The 22,442-nt window shown below is 44.6% G+C and overlaps 1 protein-coding gene across 1 annotated transcript; it reads left to right on the forward strand.

Annotated features, from left to right (window-relative positions):
• The first annotated feature begins 396 nt into the window (after positions 1-396).
• On the forward strand, positions 397-22,345 carry LOC124297051 (uncharacterized). The gene is made up of 7 exons (XM_046747640.1): positions 397-1,330; positions 8,185-8,397; positions 8,483-8,621; positions 17,897-18,023; positions 18,853-18,901; positions 19,092-19,271; positions 19,346-22,345. Exons 1-7 carry the CDS (start codon positions 1,029-1,031, stop codon positions 22,122-22,124), a joined length of 3,789 nt encoding a protein of 1,262 aa, XP_046603596.1. The 5' UTR covers positions 397-1,028; the 3' UTR covers positions 22,125-22,345.
• Positions 22,346-22,442: the final 97 nt, after the last annotated feature.

The following is a 22,442-nucleotide window of genomic DNA, read 5'->3' on the forward strand; positions in this document are numbered from 1 at the left end:
AAAATTGTTGTTTTTCTTTTCTTTTTATTTTTTTTTTGTTACTTTTGCTTGGTAACTCGATATTTACAATTCAAATCCAGGGTTCAATAAATATTTTACCGTATCACAGATCCCACTTATTTCCGATGGTAATAAAAAATAGCTAATTTGATTCACAAACGTGCGAATGTGTCGATCTTTGTTTCAGATTTTTGCCCCGACTGTACGGCCCGTATGTCCTTAATAAAGAGGGAAATTAGCAGTGTCAACAGAGTCTGGCGACCGGCGGACAAACAACGACAACGAAAACGCGGCGTCTGGCTCCACCTACGTCAGAGTGTCCTGCACCTCGGCGTCGCGACGGCGGCGGCGGCGTCTCGACGCAGCCTCGAGTGGGAGAGAGAGGAGATCGTAAAGACTTTGATCGGTTCGGAGCCGCGGTGCAGGAGCCGGACGATGCTGGCGCGGATCGACAGTAACGTATCCGCGCTGGACCGCGCAGGAAGTCAGCAGCGAGCGAGAGAACGGGCGCCTCTCTCGAGAGGAAGAGGAAACGGACGAAGAGGAGGTTTCGCCGATCAGGCATGTGAAATTAATGCTCGCGCGGTTTCGTACGGAGATTGCACGAGACGTCGATTCGCCGGACGATTTCCGGTTGTGCCGATTACCGCAGTCGCGCGCGGCAATTACGAACAGTCCTCGAAATCGTAAGGAGAGTAAAAAACAAAAGTAGGATTTCTACGGTGTCGCTCGTCAGTGCGTGCGGTGAAACTCGAGCTTGCAACGCCGGCGAGAGAAGTTGAAGAATCGCGTTTATCACAGATCGACTCGATTGTCCGCCGATTCTCTTTTCGCGTAAATCGCGGAACTGTGAGTTTGAAAATCGGTGCTGCTCTTGCGAATTCGCGCCGTCGGCTCGTGATGGGATCAGCTGTGCTGACGCCATCGGTCGACTGGTGAACGCGAGGCTTTGAGCGCGCTGCCGATTCCGAAATCGACGTTGCAAGATCGGCGCCGGCGCCCTTCTGCCTGGCACCATTTTTGTTGACATGATATACCCCTCGAGTCATCAGGCTCCGACGATGTCCTCCGCCAGGAAAATTTCACCCAGACCGCAGCACCGATCCGGGAAATCGGCACCAACGCCGAACTCACCGTCACCCTCGAAGGGCCGACGGACTCTCGATCGAAACGGCGGGGCCGAACGCTGTCGCGGAAGGTGCAGAGTTCAGTGGAGCGAGAAACACGTCAAGGAGGGCCTCGTCCTTGTCCAGGAGTCGCAGCTCGCCCGAGTCGTCAAGACTGGACCGATTTCCGAACACTACGAAATCGATCCGAAGCCCTTCGCCAGGTGAGTCGACAAATTTTTTTCAAGACAATTACGCCGATTTTATACCGATCATTTTTCAACCGATTTCCTTGATGCAAAAGATTTGATTCGGTAGATCTATCGTTCCGTATTTCTTTTTGATCCCGGCAAGGCATTTGATGAATTTGATCACAATAAAGTGAATACAATGCAAATTCGGAAAATTTGTAATATTCAAATCACAGAAAGAAACAAACGTTGTATTGATATCGATAAATCTCTTTGTATAGATCGTTCCAGTATATCTTATTTGAACAAATCGTAATGAAATAAAACGCGCGACGAAGGACGAAGGGCGCTATAATTATAATAACAGTGACCGCGGGCTGTTTTGACGCGAGATCAGTTATTGAAAAGTTGTTAGCTCGGTCAGAACCGATCCGATCGACGATTAATGCGTCGACTGGGCAGCCGTGGACGCCTACAAGTATCGGATCGGTTGGCACGATTCATTTTAGCCGGACCGCAGCAGACCGAATGTTTCAACACTCACCTGTATGTCGAGCTGTGGATACTGTCCCGTCGCCCACGTTTCGAGCCTCGAAAGCAAAACATACCGTAACTTCGCAGCATCCATGCGTTTATATGGGCCATTCCCGTAAAAATCTAACCCACCTTTTCTGCATTCCGATTAATTTGAATTTTTTTTTCATTTGCGTCGGCGAATCTTCTCAACGATTCGAAATCCCGTTTTGATTATCGGAATATTCCCCTTCCAGATTCAATATCTTGATTTTAATATTTTTAAATTTGTAAAAAAATAAATCAGTCTCTGATCGTCCTGCAGGAAAAACCTGTTGAAAAATGAGTAGACTGTTTTTCAATTGTTTCCGATTGCCTGGATCGGAAACGAAGGATGAAACAATTTTTTATTCAATATTATACAAATACGTGGGAACGCCTCTCTCGACGAATATTTGCATTCAGGTTATATCGAAGTTTGTAATAGTGACCGTTGCAAAATATTGTCAAGTGGCAAAAAAGGAACGACGAAACGAAGTTGAATTTTCATAAGGCGGGTTACGCAGTCGAGAGTAGCGATATAATTCTATACGTATAATAACGCGGTGCTGCAGCAGCGGCGGCGGCGGCACGAGCTCGTCGTGTTCATTAATAATTGACTTCGTTTTATTTCAATTTGTCACGCAACGTACCTATAATAATTCTGACACGTGTACGGCGGAAACTTGCGTTAGGCCTATCTGACGCGAATTAATCAACTTTATTACGCCAATTAATATCGCTGCGCAAATTGGACTTTTAATAACTATATAGACTCAAGTATGTACAACGTATATACGTATTACATACTTAACACCGTCTCTGCGTCGCACGCGTAAAAGATGGCCGTATTCACTTCTTACGGCCAGCCGGATCTTCGTTACCTTAAAAGAAAAACAAAACTTTGAACAGCGTAAGTTTCGCAGGAATATTTGCCAACATTGTCCGTACAGAGACGAGTTTTGACGGAGAACTTTGATTGAATTGTTTTACGAATATTCCATTCAATTTTTTTTTAATTTCTTAATTTTTTTATTTTTTTATTTTTTTTTTGTACAACGATTATTCACAGCAAACGGTCCAATCGGAAAGATATCGCAGAGCTGACCTGATCTTGAATTTCTAACATCGCGAGAAGTCGATCGAACTGTACAGATTCGGTGTCCATAATCGATATCCAAAGACTTAGATAACTTCTCTGGCGTTAAATTGTGCGTGATTTTGAGCAGGTGTGACACTCTAACAAGATTCTCGGCCGAGATGAAGCCACAAATCTCTTGAGCAATTGGCCGGATCATTTTGCGAGAAACCTAAATCGCCTAAACGGTGCGTGGGATTGGAAGTAACGAATATAATTCGCGGCGTGTAGGCGCGCGGTGCCAATTCGCCAAAGGTTCGTTGTGCCCTCGCAAACGGATTTCCACGCATTCGTTACACATTTATTACCCGTCGCGCGTCTTGAATTATATCGGACGGCAATAGGTGGCCGTCAAAAGATGCCGGTTGTGCGTGCCGATAGATCGATATATTATCGCAGCAACGAAACGACGCCGTCGCGACGGTGAGCGATCGTCAGTGTTGAAACGGAACATGCGGCTGGAAGAGAATGGCTACTTGATAATATGCTAATTTCTGGCTGTCCAAAGCGCTCGGCGGTTATAACCTATCTTGATAATTATATTGCGATCATTCAAATCACGCGCCATTCAGCTGCGGCGGAATCGCACGGGTCGCCGGTCGCGTTACGCAAACCGATTAAACCCCCACGGATTTATCAGTCGTGCAAAGGTTGCATTTTTCGTCGAGTCTTAAATCTCCGCGGGATCGTTCACGTTTCTACCCAAAACTGTTTAATATTAATAATAATAATAATAATAATAATAATGAATCGCGGAATTGGAAAATTCGAAAAATCTTCATCTCGTCAACGTCGCTTTGTTTACTCGGACTGGAAGTCGAATGACATCACGCACGCTGCTTGCTGCTGCATTTTTCTTTATGCAAAACAGGTGCTGCGGCACGCTGCAATGATCTAATCTAATGCATAAAGTCGGAGTCGACGGCTGGTTTGAAGCTGGACGTACATCGGGCTCTTCGTAATTCCTTGACGATCGTATTTATTTACATAGTTTTTGGTGTTTTTTTTTTTTTTTTTACAACTTAGAAGCAACGCAATCGAGACAATTATCGTCGACACGATTTCACGAAGAGCGAAATTTCTGGGCATGATTTGCAAACAATTTTCTTTCAAGGACAAGACGAAAATTCAAGCATGGCGATGTGAGACTTCGCTTCAATTATATGCTAATTGTAACGTATTGTAACTTGGTGATGGTAATTGTACGGTATAACTGATTCTGCTAAATTGCGAACGCAATCGGCGACCGTTTATTCGCGTCGATTGCAAATTTCAATTGTAGAGGGTACCTAATTGGCAATAAATTCAACCTCAATAATATCCTACATTGCAATTGTAATTGCTAATTCCCAATCACGTATTCGCTTACAACCGCATGTAATTTCACTGTTCGCATAACTCTGATCGATATCTTACAGCGGCATCCAGAACAGCTATAGCTGAATAACAATTAGCCCTGAAATAATGAAAACTATCAGATCAATCATTTCAAAGGCTAAAATTATAATTGTAACGTTGTAGCCGAGGAATAATCTAGAATTAATTTAAAAAAAGAAAATTGTTATCTCATTACCGAGATGATTAAAAATACGCGAACGCTAACGAAGGAGTAAATTTGCGAAAGCTGATCGTTCGCGGCGCGGAGGTTAAATCGCTAATGAACTCGTCGCGATCGCGTATTTTAATAAACGCGAGTTAAGCGCCGCCTTATTGTTGTCTAGGATAGCGAAACGAGTTATGGACACGGATTAAGTTCACGGCACAGACACAAAACGAGTTTCTGCATACACGCGCGTAATAATTGCAACGCAGGCATTCTCGATACTAATCTCCGATAAGATCTATATGCTGGTTTGTTTTTCTGCTTCCAGAAATGTTTATATACATGTGTGTGTGCGTGCGCGTACGTAAGCGACACACACGACCAAGCGTACGAAGTTTCGCGAGGTAGATCACTGTGACAATAATTGCGATAAGTGCACAAGAGAGTAATCGTAATCATAAGTTTGAGGCGTGGAAAACACACATGCAATATTCATGAATCGACGAATGCACGGCGTCGTCACGCTAGTCGCGTACCACCAGATTACACATAGATACACATCTGTCATACCAGGTGTACCAACCAACCTGCGGCTCGTGTTAGCAAGTCGCCATCTCTGCAACCTTTATGCACCTACCTGTATCCGCGGCGCATGACGTATGTTCCAGACGTCTACACCGTGTATCAACTTTGCGTTTAACGTTCTACGCTCGATTACAAACAACCATGGGAATAAGACGCACTTCTCCGTGTCAAATGCAGCTTGCCCATGGCGCGGCGGTGTTATAATTTCGATTTGTCACGAGCACGAAGTCGTTTCGCTCGTCAGGACCGCCGAGTCCTGTGTCGTGGAATAAGGTATGTTATTACACGCGGAATGCGAAAGCCGCAGGGGGAGTATTTTATGGCATAATTTCGCCGCTGCCGAGGATTCTCCCGCAGGGAGTAAATAAAGGAGCGTAAAGAATAATGAGGAAATGTTACAACGATGAAACAGGAACATTAACAGTACAGTGACACCCTCGATGCGACCTGCGGATATAATGCGGTGGGCGACTCTCGACGATGCTGCACGCAAGCTGAGAACGCGTAAAAGCCGCATCGTGAGCTTGTTTTAACAAGCGACAGCCTTATTCGTCCATTACGATTTGCCATCCTCATCGCGAAATCCTGTTCCTGTATTTTTAAAAATTTTATTACTTCTTCTTTTTTTCTTCCTGTCTTGTTAGTCAAATCGCGCGACGAAGAAATAACGCAGCTTTGATACGTATCCTTCGTCGTCGGCTTCTCGTTCCGAATATACATTTAAGCATACCATAGATATGTAATTTTTAGAAACTCGTAGACGATCTCTTCACTCGATAAATGATGATGGCGGATTTAATAATTGTTGCTGTAGAGAAATTTGCGAATAATGGAAATTGCGGTGAATTTTAATTTCGAGAAGCTATGGATGTTGAGACGTTTCGAGACGAGAGCGCAATTACCGTTCACCCCTTCGATCTTTGATATATTCTAATCTGTACCTGGCAGGTGATTTCAACACCTGCAGTCAGAGAGATCAATGCTACGCTTAAGCTCACATAATCGGCAACCAGCGAGTGAAATAAAATTCGTACTTCTCTTATTTCAACGGGATAAAATAGATATTACAGCTGAATACCAATCGGTATATACCGGATTCTAAATTGATGCATTATTAATGAAGTGCCGGACTGTGTCAGGAGGTGGTTCACCTATATTCACGTTGTAGCGGCGTTTCACGTTTGCTTCGCCTCTAATCTAGCCAGTTTAATATTTACACATACGTTATATGGTATGCACGACGAACGACTCGAACGAGCCTTCGATATTGTTTCGAAAGTAATTTTGACTTCAATTTTTTATCGCAAGTCCAAAGGTGTTTGACAGTGTTTTATCGACTCTGCGGCAAATAGGGAAGTAAGTGAGTCAGGATTCTGACTCTATTATATACTCGAATTATTTATCCCGGGTTTCAGGGCTGAAACGCGTTTGTTTATCATAAAATTGTACGAACAGTGAGAATTTGCGTGATTTATAGCCAACAGTTTGCACGATCCTTCAATGTTTCGTGCGGAATTTCAAAAGCCCACGCTGTTACTTTGGCCGAAGTGAAAAGCCAAACTTTAACATCTAACGAATCTTAAATCTTTTCGTAGGAATAAAAATCAGCGGCTGATATAACAGTCCGCCAAAACAGGATCAATCATTCGATTCAACTGTCGTCCATCGGAATATACCTTTTAACGAAAGCGAGAGGTGAATAAAAAAGAAAATTAACACTATGATATAAGATATATAGAAACACACCCACGTTAAACTCGGAGATAAAAATTTTTGTGCAAATGTTAAATTATCGCTTCCACTTGTTCATAATCCGAATCGGAAGATTTATTAGATTTGACAAAGAATCGAAAGATCTTCAAGTAATTCTCAAAATATGTAAAAATTTGTACCGTATGTATTGCGCGTCAAGTCTTTTGTTAAATAATCCGTTGAATTTTTGTATTATCGAAGGAACGCTGCAATCGAGTTGCAACATCACCGAGCGATCTTGTTTAAATGAAATCGATCGAGACTTCCAGAAGTATCATTACAGGCTCTGCTCATAGCTGCGCGTGGCGTATAAGGAACCGGCATCGATAAATCAGTTTTGTCGTTGGTCAAAGAACATGGCGAGAGGGTTCCCAGCATGCCGCCATTGTCACTGGGAACATGATCGCTGATCCTTCGGCAGTTCTTGCCTGTGCGAGTGCGTGTTTGTAGGACGGCCTAGTCACGTGTTGTAACCATTAAATATAACAATCTATACCGAAAGCAGCGTCTCATTCGGGTCGCCCGCTCCACAGAGAAATAAATTCCTTCCGCAGCCTTGTAACTATTTCGATAATTTATTACAATCCGTCCGAGGCTCGGAGCCCCTTTTTCAAATCCACCTTACGCATATGGGATTCCCCTGAGTTCGCATTTATAAAGAAGGGACAAAAGTCAGGACTCGCTTTGAAGCTAGTGCAGCGGTTTGCAATCGACTGAGGTTCAAACGACCGATGGGAATAACTCACCTTCCGTGGTCGATAAGTCGATTCATTACGTGTATATTATCCGTTGCCTGACGGTGAAAATAAAATAACGCGCAAGTAGGCCTTCGGGCACGCTAAGCGCCGCGGCGCCAGCCTTGTCCGATCCCTGTTACAACGAAATCTGCCTGCCATGGTTCTTAAATCATTGCCTCTGTTGATCACGTGGAACACGGCGCGACCACGTGAATCCAATTATTCAATTCCCTGAAACCTTTTCTAACCCAGACATTTACATCGTCGAATTAATCATTCCCCGCCTGCAAGCTCTACGAGCGGCGGAACTATTGTCGCTGTGTTCGATTTTACACCAGCTATCTGTCAAATTCAACGACATTTACAAATTTTTGACTCTTGGCTTTGAATAACTATCGATGTTCGATATCTTCAATGGTACAGGGCGCGTCAGGGTAGGTGGTGAATTGATGCTACATAGATTATAAAAAAAATTTCATTGATTTTGAACTGACAAACCTGACTTCCTCAATTGGTCCAAGATGAAAATGTTTAAAAATCTATCGCAGTAACGCCTGTTTATGATTATCCCAATTTGCAGCGGACAATGGGCAAAGGTTTACCGATGCAGATCTCGATCTACGGGGATCGTCTACGCGGCAAAATACTCGTCGAGAAATCGGTTCAACGCCGATTGCAGCGCTGAACTTCGACACGAAATAGCTCTCCTCTCGCTCTGTTCCCAGTCGCCACGCGTCGTCCGACTTCACGACGTCTACGAAACCCCGAAGGAAATCATCCTGGTGATGGAATTGTGAGTTTGGGGGAATACCGACGAAGCGATAAGAGGAAGAAAGCACGTAAACCCGTTCGTTCTGATTCTCACTTCCACTTTCCAGCGCTCCGGGAGGTGATCTTCAGACTCTGATAGACGGCGACTTGGTCCCTCTGGAAGGCGACGTGGTCCACTTCGTCCGACAGCTGGTGGAAGGCCTCGCCTATCTCCACGAGAGGAACATCGCTCACCTGGATATAAAGGTTGGTGCAATTGCGTTTCACAGACGTTTCACAGACGTGGTGAACGGAGCGATAATCGAGCGCAGCGAAAGTCCGCGGACGCGTTGATATTCGTTCGCTCGAAAAAAAAGTAAAGGTTTACGCATTAATCCGGCGATCCTGACGCAAGACTCTCGAGTATTCAGCTCGGCGAGCAATCCCGTCAATCAAAGCGCAGATATATAGCGGCGCAGCTGATCGATGGCTGGATCGATGGGTAAATTTTCTCGCATATACGTAGATCATACATACCTGTATCGATCGATCGATCAGACGCGCAAAGTCCGACGTCTTGTAGGCTGCCGCTGGAGGAGTGAGACATGCCGAGCAATTAATAAAGCCTTGTAAAGGCATCGACGGGATCAGAAAACGTCTTCTGACATTTCATCTCGGGCCTAGATCGCCCGATCTTTTATCGGCGCGTATACGAACGCACCGATCCGAGGGTGTTCGGAATGAAAAATAGATATACCTATTCGTTCGACCCAAGCGAATGATTACTTGACCATGTATCAGCAAGTGCAGGATCTCAACTATTGCTTATTCGACGCGAGCAATTGCAGTTGCAGTCACACACTCGCACACACACACACACACACATTCGTATATAAATATATCGATTAAGCATCTGGGAACAGTATCAGCGTCATGCTGTATAATTTGATTGAAATGACGCGGTGCTAATTTGCCAGAACACGAATATACACCGGATGCAGTCCAATCAACCGAATGGAATTCCATGGCAGCGTCTTCGGGATCGCCTGTAAAAAACTGAGTATCGCGTATGTAGTCAAGGATCGTGAATTGAAAACGTAGCGTTCATCCTCGCCGAATACCCCCAAGCTGCACACAACGATACGCGCATACGGAATGTACGTACCAGGATACGGAGCGAGTGCAATGCCGGAGTTCGCTGCATCTGCTGCAATTCCGTTTAATTGCGACGCCCGTTACAAGCATTGTGATTCACGGATTGTATCGCTCGAGACACCGTTCCGCGATAAGCTCGGGGTGAAAACAAATTGGAATTCCATTTACGGCGCGTCGCTGTGGGGAACAAAGGGTCGTATAAACCGAGAACAGGACAGGATCCTCCTTTCTCGCAAACCGACTCATACCTTATATACCCGTTACCAAAGTGTCGGGCTTCCGCGTGTCGCGAGCATCGCACACGGATCCTGGGTCGAACTTTTTTGCTCGTTTGATTCTTCGATGTATATTCAGAAGCTCGATTGCTAATTGCCACTCTCAAAGTGGTGGGAATGGAAAATCGGTAAATTTATTCACACCTGTAACGATTTCACCGCATTTCCTCACATCCAACGTCTACGTAAAATGCATTTCAAGTGAATTCGATCGACTTCTCACCAACTAGGAACTCTACATGTATCTTTGAGTAGAATTTAGGATGGATCGAGTGTAGGTCAAAACAATGTCCAATCAACGATCACGAGGTACGAAATACAGATTGAACAACCAGAATTGAGGTCAATCAAGTTGAATGAAAATGGTGAAAAAAAAGTGAAGTAGTAAAAAGAAATCAACTGATTCGCACGCTCGGCAACAACTTTTGACACGCAATGCCTGTCAACTTTCCTGTTTTCGCCTGTTTCATTAATTGAAATCTATTTAAACTCGGTTTCTTAATTTTTCCATTTCGACACTTTTCTGACTTTACACTACACGTGACACATGCTTTCAACTCGAAACTTTTGCCAACTTATCGGTGACTGATTGGGGACAGTTTTGAATAGAGGAGAGAAAATCTGGCAAAAGTGCGGCTCACCTGGACCACAGCCATTTGTTCAAGAAGAAGAAGAAGAAGAAGAAGAAGAAGAAGAAGAAGAAGAAGAAGAAGAAGAAGAAGTGCAGCACCTGTCCTTGACGATTTGCGGCAGCGGGACGGAGATCTCGGGATCTCGAGATGAGGAGGAGGAGAGGAAATGAGTGCGGTCAGAAGTGTAGGTCGCACGGAGCGTCCTTTGTTCGGGTCTTGCCTATACGGCGTACAAAGAGAACCGGCTCGCGCGTATAATGCCGGACCGCGAGAAAGTCGCGCCGGGTCCTCGAGGCAGGCCCTAAGCTGGCCCAGCGTTCCGCGGTCCCCGGGAAATCTCATCGATCATTTGATCAATTTGTCCAGCCTTCACGGGCCGGTCGGGAACAACGCGCGTCGCGTGGCGCCCGTCTTTTATACCTACCCTCGACACCGGCGATCCACCCGCGAAATGCGACGCAACTTATTTCAAATTTGGTCTCTGATCCCCCCGCCTTTCGCCATGAAATCCCAAAGTTTAAATGGTTTTCATACACTTGTTACACACGTTTTGTACAGGAATGATTTATTTTTGCGATTAACTCTTTTTAAAAAATTTTTTTTTTAAATATGTTTCTTTTTTTAATTTTGGTGAGAAGAAAAAATGATTCTAATGTTAATCTGTTATAGTGTATATGATGGAAAATTTGCTTCTTCAAAATGAAAACCTATTTACAATTGGTGGTTTGCAGATAGGAAATTGAGTTTTCATTTTTTTTTTTCTTACCGTTTTATTTGATAGATTCTTATTCCTGAAACGTGATATCAAAACCTCTCGGCATTTCTCAGGAATATTATTATTTCCGGTATAACAATTTAAACCACAATTTTATAAACATGTTATATACTGTTTGTCTAATAGTGAGAAACTGCCTAGATTAAAAACTATAACTGATGATGTACCGATTCAACCGGAGGTTGAAATTAAATACGGCGAGGGTCGTTTTGACACGGAATATCCTATACAACTTGCTGGGCCAAGCTGCAAAGCTTTCTTTTCAACGATTCGATCGGTGCTGCCAACTGGAGCCCGAGGTCGGTTGCAGGCATTGCAAATGTCGCGAAGAAAAATTTTCCATACCGGGTTTGCGGTAGCCAAAATGGCCGTGAATTTTTGTGTCGAAAATTCCATGACATTTCCAGGCTTTCCAGGATCCAAAACCTAGTCTTCCCTGACATATTCTCAGTTCTATTAAGTTACTAAAACCTATATCGTTCAGCTTATCAACTCTGTGTGCTGTTCAAATTCAATTTCAATTGAAGATAAATATAATGTAGAAAAAGGTCGGTTTAAGCAAATTTGTTTTCACGACGAAAAACAGTAAACTAGCCACTTCAAAAAATCCATTTCCAATTCCCATCATAGAAATATGATATTTGTAGTTATTTCCATAAACAAATTAAAAGTCCCGTGACATTTCCGTGTTTTTCAGGTTTTCCAAGGGTGTGTGGCCACCCTGGTAACGTTGTTTTGGCTACACGTGAATTAATACAGCCTCACAGTCACGATTCTCATTTTTTCATTCATTTTTATTTCAAGGAATGTCCGTAATCTAGCATAAACAATTTGAAACGACGATCTAGGCCGACTGCCGAGATCGTAAAACTTACTCAAGGGGGTGGATGACCTTGAGCTAACGAATTACTAAAAGCCACTGCGAAACAGCGGTACGCGCAAAAAAAAAAGAAGAAGAGTAAAGGAAAACGCGTCTGTCCTTATGTCATACTTTCGGTTTCTGTATTTGGCGCGCGAGAACGTGTTCAAAAGTGAGAGTAGAAGATGACGACTTGTTTGTTTCCAAGATAGCAGCATAACTGCAACGAGTTGGAATTCTCGAAGGGATTAAACATCCCGAGAAAATTTTCACCCCGATTCTTTGGATTATTCAAATTACTCGGTACGATAATTGACTCTACGGTGCTGGCGATGGAAAATTTTCGAATGAATAAAAATAGAGAATGATCATCGTCACTGCATACCTACAAATGGATCTAAAATTGGATTAATCCGAGCCGGTTGCCGTAGATCAGCAACGTCGATTCCCGGTCAGAAGTAATAGAAATATTTCTAAATGAGAAAAGCGTCAACCGCGATTTACGGTATTCACCATATAGGATTACCGCGTGCCGATAAGTACGTATGCAGGCGATCGAAGTAAAGTGCAGAAACGCGAACCGAGTTTGTACCAGAGCCGCTGGGTATTCGGCGAGCCTCGTCCTCGATAGTCGAAAAATCGTCTGATTAAGATATCTCGATTCGAAATCGAGCTAGCAGAGGCTATTTATTCACCGTCGTCGTAATTGCGGATAATAAACTTTGCCCGGCTATCTTCTCTCCTCTTCTTTCTCACAATTGCCTTGAGCTCGTTTCCCCTAAGACTTTCGAACGTCTATGAATTAAAATTAAGCTCGCTGATCGACGCCGCCGACCAACTCCTTATTCTTTTAATACCAACCGCGAATAAATTTTTGGAAACCCGTAACGTCCAGTCCAAAAATGATCCTCCTAAACGGTCAAAGTTCAAGGGCGGAGGGTGTTGCGAACGCTACCGTTCAAGGACGAACCGATTTCTTCACCTTCTTCGAGCCGCGTTCTTCGCATCCGGTCTATCAATGCAGATCAGAATTGGCCGGCTGGGTGGAAGTCGTTAAGGGCGATCGACTGGCCCCCACGCTACGCGAGGCGTTGACCACACCCTGTATTTTCTACCTGGTGAATCACACCTGGTGTCCTGGTCCACCGTCGTCAGCCTCCCGCCTCCGTTTCTCCGCGAACGCTGCTCGCGGTATTCTAGAGTAGATTAGCGCCCGGTCTGGTACGAGCGATCCAAGATCCATGATCCAAGATTCTTTCGATTTTGCTACGCTGTTTGCGCGAAGAGAATCGGTGGAAAACGGAGGCGTGAAACGTCGGAGACGATCTTGGCGAGCTTTTTTCGCAACGTCTCGGAGCCGAAGTAGACCGCAGCCTTGTATTCGCAGATTTATGAAATCTTCCGCCTACGATCTCGACTCGCAGGCGAGAGATCGGAGAAGGACGCTTGGGTTGCACGTCGGAACAAGAATACAAAAAATTTGGACGCGAAGCGACGATTTCGTCAACGATTATCAGCCTGCGAGTATCGAATGGTTAGAAATTTTTCTACGACTGAGAGATTCTTCAATGCTCCATGCGGGACGAAAGAAATCGCGGAAAAATTCCCGGAATCGCTGTAAACCGATACGCGGAATCAGATAGATCGGTAATTAATGACCGCGGGAATTTAAATGTTTTCGAGATGTGCCCACGTGCTTTCAGCTTCGGGTGTATCTGTGGACTGTAACCTGCACCGTTTCGCTTCGCTTTATCACCGGCGAGTGTATAATCGTTTCCGGCAACGTCCGAGTCGAAGATTTTCACCGATACGCGTAATTAGAGGCCTGGATCACCGGCCCACGCGAAACGGCCGAATGTCTTTCAGAAACGATTCGAATCGATCGTAGGCAAGCATTTACGCCTTGTTCCTCGAATAATATCGCCGATTCCGACCCTCCTGATTAATGATCCACGTTTTATCCACATGCTCCTCAGACGCGCTTCGAAGTTACATGAATAATCGACGTGTATACAAGACCCGCCTTCAAGGTGTACGTTATAATTAGCGTACTCGGTGCCGTTTGCGGTACGTGCGTAAATGTAATTATGTCAATTTTACGAATGATTAACAATATCTCGCCGGGATTCATTGTTGATAATATTTTCATCCGTATTATGTCATTCGCGGGTTCTACTCTGGAGTTTTAATATATAATGTACGTATAATGCACGCGATCCTTAATTGCAGTACGATACCTTTCAAATCGCGATGAGATCTGGATAATTTTTTATTTTCAAAAATTTGATCTCGAGAATCCTTGAAACTCTTTGTATTGGTGTAATCCTCCGGGACTTAAACTTGATATTACGTTGATCTGAGTTGAAGAAATTTTGTGCTGTCATCAATTATACCTATACGTATATATAAGTCTATCCAAAGAATTTGCCAAGTCACCAGTTATAACTGTAAGTGATAATGCGGTCTGGCAAAAAATGATGTTCTTCGAACGAATTTCAAGTGATTTATATATTGTTTGCGAAAAATTGTGTGACATGTTTCAAATTATTGTTAAATAATTCTCAAGATCCTAAAACTCTATCCAAATGAATGGTATAATTAGTATTGTTATAAGAATTTATTAATGTCCATGACAATGTTGGACAACTAGTTAGACCAAACAGTTACAAAAGACAAACTATCTCAAAGAGGAGAAATCCAAAAATACTATTCTAGAAAATAAAATACAATTAAAAAACCTGAAATTAATAGAAATCAAATCAAAACAGTCAAAGTAAGAGACACGGGGAAACAATAAAAATTAGTACAGCGGTACGAAATAAGAAATACAGAGAAGCAATGGAAAGCAAGGTGCAAGTATAGAGATTTAGGTCAGATTACGTAAACTAAAAATAAAAATAACTACGCATCTAAAATTCAAATTAATTGAAATCAGAGGATTCGAAAATAATTCAATACATCTGTGTAATTTTTCACGATTACTTAAAATTCGTGGTGGAAAAGTTGGCGGGATAGTAAATAAAAATCACGTTTTATTTTCGCAGGTTTTATTTCACGTACCATTGGCTATTGTTATTAGTAACCTGAGATAAACACGGAGTTTGAATATTCATTCGCCCACACGACGAGCAGTCAAGGTTTAATATTAAAGTTCGAAGATGCAACGAGCATGTGAATTATACTCACCGATGACAGCATGCGTTCTGAATTACACGCGTTTTTAGTCTGCGGACTAAAGAATATCCATTTTCTCTCTTTCACTCTTTCACTATTTTGGTGGGTGAAGCAGTTTTTTACCCTATAACCTAAAACGGAGTTTGATCATTTTGAAGTTCTTGTACGTTTTAATAGTTTTTGAATAAACTCGATCTTGTGACAGAATAATCGGTTTCTTTTATCAGACTATAAACATGAACCTCTGTCATCGATGTTTGATCAGTTTCAAAGTTACGGAATATTCCGTTTGCTGCATACATATTCAATCGAACATTTTTCACTTGAAAGACGTTGATAAAGTTGTGAAAATGCGAGAGTGAATCCCTGTTCGCTGGAAGACGTCCGGATCCCACGTGGGAAATAATTTGTGATCAAAAAAGCGACTTCTCCAGTTTCGGATACCCTCTCACAATGAACTAGAAATTTCAATGGTCATACACAACGTCTCGTGTTCGCCACTCGGTACGAATAGCGTATGTTTACGCGGGCGCAGGTCTAGACAACGAAGATTTATCGCAACAGCATGTGCCGTGTTTATGTAAATGATAGCGATGTTTTCTCAAGTAAACCAGGCAGCTGTGCGACAGTTGCACTTCGAAGCGCGTAGGTTTTATTTCCTGATCGCGGAATATCGGCCGGAGTTGGACTAGAGATTTAGCTACGGGAAGCTGCTCCGCGCCTCTTGGAGTGATTGACGAACGACGATTTCCAAGATCGGAACTGCATCTTGGACAGAAATTATCATCACGAGTCAATCAGCGACCAAGTCAACGAACACAGGGAAAGAAATTGCGATTACGATGGCGAAGTGGATGAAAACATGTTAGGACGGAGTAATTTTTCTTACGTTGTTGACAACAATTTAGTGTTTGACATTTTTTAATCGTCAGCTTCGCTTTCTCCTTAATCCTTTTTTCCTCAATCTTACCCTGCACGTGCCTGATCCTTATTTTCAGCAACCAGAGTCCGCAGCATCGGATTTTTCCGCGAATTAAACCAACCTACCAGGCTGTACTGCGGCAGGCTGCGAATATGGCGCGGCATGAAACACGCCGGTAATTACTGAGTTAATAACGTAATTAAATGTAGTGTCTACTTATGGCCGCGTATTTGGTCCGGTCGTAATCTCCGGTCCGAGCGGGAACTTGATGCGCATTATACTCGGGATAAACGACGTTGCTGAATTACTGCAGATGTAGGCATAACAGCGATCCGCAAGTTCGTCGGTCTCATGTTTGTTCCTTACGATAAGACAAAAAAAGGAGTTCAATGCCTTTTCCCGAGGTTAAAGAAGGCAATTGCTCCACTTCCAGTGAGAATCGTTCCTCTTTCTCTTCATTTTTTCTTCTTCTCTTTCTTCACAAAACAGCAATATACGATTTGTTCATCAATGAATTCAGTCCCTCGGGAGTTACCTGCAAACAGACTGTTATCGCTTTTATACGAGAACGGCGCCTACGCCAATCGTCGACATGTTCAAGTTTGCCTACCGGGCGTGCAGCAGGCTTTCACCGTTTTCCTTTGGCCATTTTAATCGGCTCTGATTACCGAACGCACGTTATCCGAGCGCGGAGAATAACTCGAGCGTGAAGATTTGCGCCGGCTGTTAATATTATACAGTGACTGAGGTATGGAGGTTGCAATGACTGAAAAACTGACTGGATTATGATCGCTTTTGAGCCAGGATTCAGTTGCTGCTTAGCTGCTTTGAACAGCTAGACTATTAAATTACGAACGAAATTCCGACGCCGGTTGTAAACCAAAGGATATGAATGGACCCGTGCAAATGGTTACAATCCTCGGAGGCGCGAAGACGGAGCAGTCTAATCCTTGGATAGTTAAAAACTACGCTTCACACCCACTAAAACGGGATGTAAAGTGGGTTTATTTGCAGACTCGCGTTTCCGACGACACGCGGACTGCGATAAACAAGATTATTTGTTGCTATTCTTGGACCGACATTCCACGTATATGGACACCGTGACGTTGGGATGAGGCAGAACTCGTAACTTCAAGATATAAGTCAACTTATAGCCATTCAGTGGCCACGACTCCAGACGCCAAATAAAAAAAAAAAACACCTTATGCTCGTAGAAATTTGTCCCACGGAAATTGAAGATGGGTCATTTTTGCTCTCGTTAACCTCCGTGTCAACGAACCGTCCTCTTCGCTTCCCTCAATCAAGGGGGTTATCAAAATTTCTCATTTCAAAGGAAAGTCCAGTCGGATGAACAAAGATTCTCTTGAATTGACCGAATTCTTTTTTCGCTTCATGGACAGCTCAATATTCGTTCGATCCGAATGAATTGTTTGGTGGTTGATATCATCAAATCGTTTTCGCATCGCATTCGTATGCGAATATGGTGATCTGATACAATCCATGAAATATTTGGTTGCGTGACACTGTAACATTTATAAATGAATAATTTAACCAATGTCCATTCGATCATCAAATTCCCATTTTAAATCAACTATCTTGTTTATTTTAAGCTGTTGATTATTTCAATCTGATAAGAAGTCGTTTAATAACCATATAAACGTTCTATTGAAAATACTAATTTTGTTTTGCAAATGTCAAGTCTGCGTTTTTTATCCCAGATCTGAATTTTAATCAACAAATTAAATTTCAGCCTCAAAACTTAGTGATGATGGGGGCTTTCCCGGAGTGCGACGTGAAGCTGTGCGATTTTGAGATTTCGCGAGTTGTGCTGGAAGGAACGGAAGTCAGAGAGATACTCGGGACGCCGGACTACGTGGGTAAGTGGTTGTTTCGTATTAATTTCTTTCCCCTTCGTCTTGACTTGGCCCCGATCTCCTTAAGGCAGGGTGCAATTAACCGACGATGATTGATCAGTATAAAATGATCTATATTAATTGACACGTTGGCCTAGCTATAATAATTACGATTTATATAAGCGGTCGTTGCTGCTGTTGCTGCTGCTGGTGCTGGTGCATCAGCTGCAGCTCTGCAAGGATGAAGAGAAGGCTATTATACCTACTCAAAGTGTATAACGGACGGAAGATGCGGAGAAACGAGAGAAAGAATAATCGACATTAACGTTTCTGGTAATAGAAAATAACGTTTATTGCAATCGTATTTTAACCGCTAATCCGCCGGCGATGATAGCATCTTCACTCGGCTTTTACGACCGAATTTATCGGTTGTTTGGGTTTGCGAGAATGTTATACCACGATATTCTTCTCACTCTCTCTTTCTCTCTCTCTTTCTCTCTCCGCATATCTTGCTGGTAAATTATATTCTAGTTTTAAACGGCATCTGTATACCGAGCTGCTGCTTGCCCGCCACATGACGTCATTCCACCGTTTGCCGCTTCGTGTATGCCTCGTCTTTGTCCATACTAAGGTACCTACTTAGGTCCCACGAGTTTAGTCAATAAATATATGACGCTGGCACACTTCAACTATATATAAACTCGCTCTAGCGATATTCTACCGGTGTACGTCATTACGCGAAAATCGATCGAATCATGCAACGCGTTCCGGGGATAAAGAACTGGTTGACTTAGGTCCAAGATCAGCCGCAGAAATTTCAATCTAAAGTAAATACCATTTTTGTTCGTTTCAGCTCCCGAAATTCTGCACTACGAGCCCATCACCTTGGCAGCTGACATGTGGTGTGTACTCATTAACGTTTGCATACTTTCAAAAGCTTGTTCCAAGCTCATAAGTCTGGGTTAAGTAATTACTTGTTATACTTCCTGAGGCTGAGAAAAAACAACTCTGCGAACTTAGCGATCGATCCACCTGCCCATAAACTGCATCACCGTTTTTACGCCATACTTAATCGAGAAAAACGCTCCACAGGTCCCTTGGAGTGACGACGTACGTGTTACTGACTGGATTTTCACCATTCGGAGGAGACACAGACCAGGAAACCTTCCAGAACATCTCACTCGGTGAAGTTGATTTTCCAGAGGAATTATTCGAGGACGTTTCATCACAGGCGAAAGACTTTGTGGCCAGACTCCTCGTGCCGGATCCTAGGTGAGCAGACTTTCGCGGGTCGTTATCGTTGACTCTGATTCTTTGCTTCCTGCACTCCAATTCATTTTCCACAGAGCACGCATGAACGCCAAACAATGTCTTCGTCACGATTGGCTCCGCGGTGCTCCGACTCAGGCTTCGCCGCACCTTCGAAGGTATCTGTCAAAGTCGCGAGAGGTGTTGCTGGAACGAGTCGTAAGCCGGGAGAACCTGAGGAGAGCGACGCTGCTGAGCCAAGCGAGGAGCCACGCGAATTTGTCGGAGGGAAACTGCAAGGGGATCCAAGGACTCGGGGGAAATTTGAGCCAAAGCGAGATGTGCCTGCAGAGCTACGGCATGACCGGAAGTCAAATCAGCCTCCCGGGAAGCGAGGACGGCGTCATAAGTCCGTCGGACTCGCAAGTCAGCCTCGAGTCAACGTATCAGAACGCCGAGTTTGCGCTGAGTCAAAGCTGCCTGCTTAACAAAGAGCAGACTCAAGGCCTGCTGAGTCAGGCGCAGAGCAAATCTCACGCCAACTTGAGCCACGGACCGAGCAAAGGAATCCTTTCGAGGATGAGAAACTTGAGCGAGACTCAGTCACAGTTCTGTCTGTTGAACATGGCGAAGAACATTCCTCGGCACGTGATGAATCCGCTCTTCAGCAGGTCGCGGGATAAGCTATACGGCCTCAAAAGCCTCTCCAAGTCCCAAGGAGTCCTGGACATATACAGGAGCCTGGAGTGCCTCAAGACCAGGAAGAACCAAAGGGCAAGAACCGAAGATATGCTTCCCGTTTTCAAACAACTAAGCGCTGACATCGCGGCATCTAATGCTTCCCTCGGGTCTGCGGATTGGAGTCTGGACTCGGGCCACACTTCGGATTCGCTCTACCAAACCGGTGGAGACGAGGTTAAAACGGACGGGAATAGGAACGACGCTAAAGTGAACCTTGGAGCGAGCGAAGATCCGGTGAAAACCAATTCCAGTCATCCGAACGGACAAAACTCGAATGGAGCCGTATCACCGGAAGATGACAAGCCAGAAGTTGAACGTTCCCTGGGTAATGGAAGGGTTTGTTCTACCCAGAAGCCAGAAAGCGGTTACGGAAAATCCCTGACCATTGAGTCACTAGTTGGAGCCACAAAAAACCCTTCTTACGATTCTGAAGGTAATCTGGACTCCTTGCAGTCAGTGGAATCTATCGAGTCAGTTGAGTCTGACACGCTGACGGAAGACTCGGACGAAACCCCGAACAGGTTGTCAGTCAAGCAGCCTAGCAAGCGGCAGAATTCGGACATATCGAGTCATTCGAACAACTCCGGTAACTCCGACGAAAAGGACGATCACTCGGAGTCGGAGAACGACGAACCGAAGTACACGGTTGCTCAGTTGGTTTCGGCGTTCAACAAGCATCAGGAGGTCGCCTCGAAGACGAGCCTAGAGGCTATTATGACGGAGAAGAGAATAAACGAGGTCAATTTTCCCACCGGGCCGAAGGCTCTCAGGCTTTTCATACCTGATATAAACATCACGGAGAGCACGATAGTCAGGCGAAAGACCAGCTACAAGCCGAGGAAGAACTGGGAGGAACTGCGGAAAATGAACGAGAGAAACGAGGGGGTGACGAAGAGGAATTTCGACGACTCCGGGAACGAAGACGAGGACGACGATGACGATAAAACAGCTTCGGATCACGCGTCAGCGGTGGATAACGAAAGTGTTCATATTTTCGAAAGTTCCGCGAACGTTACCTCTGATACACGACGATCGAATGAGAGTTCGGTGAGCGCGGTAAATTGTGAAGATTCGAATGCAGTGGATCGGGTTAAGATTGTGATAGAAATAGGAGGTATCGAAGATGCTGCGACGTCTCTGGAAGACCGTGAGAACGTGAAAATCGATGAGAAATACAAGCAGTGCGTTGACGGTGTTGCCTTGCTCGGAAAAGCAGCGGATCATCAAACATCGGGTGGAAAAGTAAGGAAAGAGAGACCGGCAAAGGCTGAAACGACGAACCAGAACCGCACGACTACCAAGAGCCACAACGAAAGAGTGGCGAACTATATTTTCGCGGATGTTGCGACCTGTAAGAAGGAAGACAAGATCGAACCTCTGACCCGGATGAAGAAGACCTCGGGAAAGGAGGACGGGAGGCCGACACCGAAGGTGGATAACACCGTGAACCTCAAGGACATCCTGCAGAGAGTGGACAACTCTCAAACGTCGCCGAAGGAGAATCTAGAGAATTTGCGGAAGAGAACGTCGATCGCCAAGATCATACTGAACGACAACTTGACCCTCGACGAGGATGCCAACAACAACGGGGGCGGCAGTCCATCCATACAGAGGGCAAAGAGCGAACCGCCGCTGATCGTGACACAGGACAACAGGAAGATGCAGCTCGACATTCCGCCGTCTTTCGTTAGGTCAGCATCCCTCTCGAGTGAGAGCAGCTGCCTGACTCCATCGAGCGTCCAGTCGGACATCGGAATGTCCTGGGAGGACGTCCGCGTTAATAAAAGCCAAATTCAGAGTCCAACCGGCGTGGGATCGATGGGTCTGGAGAGTAAGAACCTGCAGCGACGAATTCCCGGGTGGGAAATATCGGGAGGAGACGGGTCCCATAAAGGGCAACTGCAGAGCTGCAACGACGCTAAGGGGGGGTCGACTGTTAGCTTGGAGGAGAAAAAGATCTGGGGCAAAGTGTGCACGGGTTCTTACACCCGGGCGATGGAGAAATTCAACGGTAAAAATCCCCCCGAATTGGGTGGGAAAAAATCGTCGCCAAACTCGTTGGTAGCGTCGCACGATCAGGCGGAAAAAACTAGGAGAAAAAGCAGCCCCGCCATGCCGCAGTTCGTCAATCCCTGATGCAGATCTTAGCACGTAGACGTGATCAATGTTACCATGAAGCCATATGGCACCGATCGTTTCGCGGAGAAAATAGATTATAGCGAGACACACCTCGCAGTTCAGGTTTCCATAGTTATAAGCCTTCGGACCACATAGACTGAAATGAAAAAAAAAAAAAAAACTCCAACACCGACTACAGAGATGTACCTATAAGTGTATGCTTAACAAGGGCACGTCCCGAGAATGCCGCTGCGGTTGCTCACGCCGATCTTCCGACGACCTCAGCACTTTATACCAATTAGCATCGGCTAAACCGAGCTTTGTGTTTACTTGTAT

Source organism: Neodiprion virginianus, chromosome 2 (genome assembly GCF_021901495.1).
Source record: "Neodiprion virginianus isolate iyNeoVirg1 chromosome 2, iyNeoVirg1.1, whole genome shotgun sequence".
In the NCBI taxonomy this organism is placed as follows: domain Eukaryota; kingdom Metazoa; phylum Arthropoda; class Insecta; order Hymenoptera; family Diprionidae; genus Neodiprion; species Neodiprion virginianus.

Coding starts and splice junctions, on each gene's coding strand:
- LOC124297051 (XM_046747640.1), top strand. CDS start 1,029: ATGATATACCCCTCGAGTCATCAGGCTCCGACGATGTCCTCCGCCAGG. Junction 8,622..17,896: donor TCGCTCACCTGGATATAAAG/GTTGGTGCAATT, acceptor ATTAAATTTCAG/CCTCAAAACTTAGTGATGAT. Junction 18,902..19,091: donor ACCTTGGCAGCTGACATGTG/GTGTGTACTCAT, acceptor AACGCTCCACAG/GTCCCTTGGAGTGACGACGT.